This window comes from Eurytemora carolleeae, unplaced genomic scaffold, assembly GCF_000591075.1.
Source record: "Eurytemora carolleeae unplaced genomic scaffold, Eaff_2.0 scaffold2827, whole genome shotgun sequence".
Classification (NCBI taxonomy): Eukaryota; Metazoa; Arthropoda; class Copepoda; order Calanoida; family Temoridae; genus Eurytemora; species Eurytemora carolleeae.
In genome coordinates, this window is record NW_019398716.1 from 1 (window position 1) to 4,857 (window position 4,857).

Consider the following 4,857-nt stretch of genomic DNA (forward strand, 5'->3'; position numbering starts at 1 on the left):
TTATGATAATCATCTCAGACTTTGTGGAGCCTCTTAGCAGTTGATAAACCATGCATGAGTGTATAAAACCCCTACCTGGGATCTATGTTGAAGTCTCCACCGAGAATTGCAAAGTCAGCTGTTGAATTCTTTACATGATTAACTATTTCTCGAGCCTAAATAAAATATGAATATTTAGAGAGTAGCAAGGTTATAATGCAAGGAAAGTTATTTCAGAGGTGTACGCATCTTTTGTACTGCAATGTACTGTCTCTGGGCGGTAATATGTAAACACAAGACGGATGTCGAAGCCTGACATGGGATCCATCTTTCACATAAGAAATCAAAGAAATATCCTGGTCATAGGAAACTATTATGTGAAATATCAAAATTATCAAAATTTATTGATTTAAACTTCCTCGGACACTAAACGAACACTGATGCATCTATTCTTGTTTATAAATTCCGCCCAGAGAGAACTGGTTTCAATGTGGACGCAGAGTATACGCAACTGCAATTAACTGTCCTTGCATTATAACCTTGGAGAGTAGTATCCTCTAAAAGGGAAACTCATTTCAACCCAAGATATTAGAAATTTGAATGTGTTTACTAAATAAAAAACTAAAATGTTTAAGAAAATCTTGCAAATTGAGTAAGTACCATTTTTTTCCCACATACCCAGCTTGAAAATTAATTTCTAAAAAACGTATTCATATATTTCTGCAAACTTTAATAGGAAAAAGTATTATAAAAAAACTCTCAATACTAACATATTTTAAGAAAAATCCCCTTAAATGGTGGAAAAAATTTTGGGAAAGGAGTGATTAAAAATATTGATTAAGAAAATTTCTCAAAATAATCCAGAAATTTAAAATAATTACCTGGATTTCTCTATAATACGAATTATCGTTGCTGGCTGCAGTATGAGTAACAAATAAATCCAAAGTTATGTTTGGAATCGGTTCTATTCTTACTCTTCCAACTCCCTGATTAAAGATTACATATTCAAAAGGCCAAAGTATAAAAGTTAGAAAAGTAACTAGGAAAAAAATTACACTTATTTTTACATTTCTATTCTTCTCTTTTAATGGTTACATTTAATATTCCAAAATCAAAAACGCAATTAATCAGAAGTATATTCTTCCTAGTTTTAGATCACATGGATGATCTAAACGTATCTTAACCCTATTCCTGCTGGGGGGGGGGTCAATTTGACCCCCCCCCCTTGTAGTTTTTTTACATAACTCAAAAAGTATTGGTCTGAGGCTGTTGAAATTTTCTGACTTTTCTTACATACTTAAAGCCCTCCCTTTAGGCCTAAAACCGGGCTTAAATACTAACTGCCTGAGTCCTCAGGCACACTGCCTGAATGACTGCTTTTGCCTGTAACAAACTAAATCTTTGTTTTGACCCACTTTCACTTTCAGGTTTTGATAAAATTTAGCTTTTTGGAAAGCCTATAACATAAGGAAACGGATTGCACAAGTTTGGCGAAAAAAAATTGCAAATTTTTTGCAAACAACCTGTCAAAGGAAATTTGAACATTTTTAGTTTTTCTTGATTAAAAATCAGGTTATTTAAAATTTTGCAAAAATTTTTGCATATTTAAATGGCATGGTCAAGGGCTTTTCAAATATGTATAATTTTTCATTTTTTTGGACAAATTTTTTTTTGCAAACATTTTTACTTTATAACTGGATTTTGCGATGAAAAAAATCAATTTTTGCAAATTTTTTTGCAGATTCTAAAAGTAGAGCACAAGAGCTTTCTATTGATGTATCATTTGTCATATTTGGACATAAAACATGGGATTTAGAGGGGGGGGGTCAAATTGACCCCCCCCCCCAGCATATCCTGGTTTTCAAGTACCCCAGCAGGGATAGGGTTAATGTAAACATATTTGATTAAAAGATGGAAATTAAAATATCAATAAAAATTAGATTTGTGAATACTGATAATTTTGTGTTGTAATTTTGTTTTATATTTTCTAAATAAGGTGAAATCCTCTTAGATCATCATAGACTGAAAGGGTGTAAATATTTGAGACCATTTTCTGCCTTCACTACGGAAAATGAGAATAAAAAAGTTCCAACCAATTTAAATTCCCAGTCCTTTTTTAAAAATCTCAGATCCTTCTACTCAAATAAAAAATACCTTTCTAGCTTCGAATTCGCCGTCAATTTTCTTCCCGTCTCCATGCACAGAGAAGACGTTGAATTCTGTCTGAAAGAGAAAAGATAGATAATTCATCAGCCTCAATTTTAATTTTTTTTTAAATATTACCTCAATAAAGGGATATTTAGAGACAATGGCTAACCCTGAGCAACCCAATGGTGTCCATCTTCCTTCACAGGTTCCATATGGTCCAAGCTCATAAATCTCAGTCATGTAAAGTCCATTTCCTAAAGAAGAGCACATTATTTATGTCAAATGCGCATTGTAAAGGGGTGCATTTTGCCCTCACCCCTACCGGTTAACCCTGAGAACACATTTTAATATCTTAGGCGCATGCGCAAACTTATGCGATCGTAACTTCACCATCATAAATGTGTACGAATCAATAGATTAATTATTAATTTATTTGACTTTAGACTATAATGGAAAAAAGGTGTAGGTGGGGAAAGGTATAAATACACAAACAAAAACAAGTCTTGAAAGAAATGTTAGATTATTTTAAATTCCCTTCCTTTTTCAATTATTGACCGATTCAAAATGGTGGCCTCCTGGCCTATATCTGAGCAACAATGAGAAAAATACCGTCGATTTCAAACAAATTTTTTTGGTAACTTTGTTTTTTTTTCGGCTATATTCAGGGGTGTAAATTTTTCAGAATCCCCCCCCCCCGGAAATAATTTTCAAAAAAATATACCCCCCTCGGTATTTCCCATAGTTTTTGCTTTATGATAAAGGGTTTATGGGTATTGTTGTGAATCTCGTATGTAGCACTGATAATTGGCGGGTCACTTTACGTCAACAGTTCAATTATAAGTAAAAATATATTTCTCATAGATTAAAAATTAGCTGGAATTAACCTGTAGTTATTTTCTTAATGGTCGCGTGATCATTTCTCATCCAAAGTTCCTCGAGCAGGTAAACATCGTACTCACGCTTTATTATTTCCTCACCAATAGCGACCATTCGCTTCTACACAAACAAGTTATATTGTGGTTGAGTAGAAGTGGATTGAGGTTTAGTCTATAACTATAAAAATGTCCTCCAAATCAACCAAGTTTAAGTTCCAATGCAATCTAAATACTATGCAGCTTGTGCACCCATTTTTATAAATCTCAACAATCCTTTTACCCAGATATAGAAGAGAAAACAAAATTAATACAAATTTCAACTCATTCCATTTTTAACCAAAAATTATCAATCATTAAAAAATGTTTACTTCTTTGTCGTATGCACCGAAAGAGCCTGGAACTCCCCAACAATTGAGAGCCATGATACGTAGATCTAAAATTAAAACGTTAGTCAAGTTTTTACACTGTACAGGCACAGCCTAGTGTTTAGGATCCATTTCATTTTTATGCGCTCAAGATTTACTTGATTTTACTTGATTTAATTGATTTTGCTTGATTTACTTGATTTTACTCAAAGATAATATATANGTAATCAGACTGCATTATATTCCTGAAAATTACTTTCATCTATGAACCTTTTAAAAAGTTAAAAGCAGTTTTTTGCAACCATAACATTTTAAATGTCTTCGATATTTTACTTTGAATTAGCTCAATCAAGTTTTCTAGTTGAACAAAATATTATGAATAAAAAAAAATTCCAAAAAAAACCAAAAATTGCTAAAAAAAAACATTTTTTTACAGAAACTGAGAGACTTAAGGTAGTAATTTTTTTATTTTAGTTAAATTCATAACCTATGGGTTCGTGGTAGGCATGTTTTAAGTATCCCAGGCCAATTATTAATCCCAGACACGCAACTCCTGTAGTAAAAATAAACGTTTTAGAAAAACAATATTAATTAGTTGATGCAGTTAAAGCAATCCTCAATGGTAAAACATCACAAGTAAAAATCAAAAAATCGTATACTAGAGGACGGACCCCCTTAGTCTGTCCTAGCCGCAGCGCTCGGCCCAGAAAGTGTCTTAACCTAACCTAACCCTAAATAATAAATAAATAAATTTTCTGAAAAATAAGTGGTCATATACAAAATTGATAGGAGGGGGGGTCCGGGGGGGGGGGTCCAAAAATCGTTCTCTAGGACGGACCCCAAAATTGATAGGAGGGGGAGGGGTCCAAAAAAACGTATACTATGACTAGGACGGACCCGGAATATAGGCTGCGCATATTTTGTTTGTATCATGTCTTGGAAAATATATGTTAACCATTTTGGGTTTTACTAAGAGTCTTACAAAAGATTGATTAAAGATCACCTAAAGTGAAGAGAAGAGGACACAGGAATTTGGATTTTTTCCAACATGGAGTTCTTGAACGGTCCTGCCCTGAGAGCAGAAAAATACTATCGTCGCCCATTTTATTCTTATAATCCCTATCCTCCTCCCGACGATTTCTGTTGCTAAATTCTAATAAATGTAGGTATTTAGATAAGAATTAAAAAGATTAAAGAATTAAGACTATCAATTTCCGTTAACTGTTTACGCCATTGTTGATTGTTGTTAACTTGATTTATTTATGACGTAATTTACTGTACAAAGAATTATGGGAAAGTCAACTTTAATGAAAACGACATTTGCTCAATGTCAGCTGTTTTCTAGAGGATAGTGTCGCAACATCAGAACTATGGGTTACAAGATATGCGTGTGAAACGGCGTCGTTCCTAACTTGGCGGAGGGGGGGATAGATAAAACTCCTAAGAATGCGCGAATACCGGATAATATTTCTTTAATTCTCTCTCTCTAT

At 33.4% G+C, this 4,857-nt stretch overlaps 1 protein-coding gene across 2 annotated transcripts; it reads right to left on the reverse strand.

The window, feature by feature from the left end:
- Positions 1–75: 75 nt before the first annotated feature.
- LOC111717601 (uncharacterized) lies at positions 76–4,664 on the reverse strand (the record flags this gene model as incomplete). 2 transcript variants are annotated; one of them, XM_023493099.1, is given in 8 exon segments in its annotated part: positions 76–155; positions 861–965; positions 2,134–2,202; positions 2,263–2,381; positions 3,012–3,123; positions 3,371–3,435; positions 3,855–3,920; positions 4,371–4,658. In XM_023493099.1, coding segments are annotated over 8 exon segments (716 nt in total), but the record flags the coding sequence as incomplete, so codon positions are not given.
- Positions 4,665–4,857: the final 193 nt, after the last annotated feature.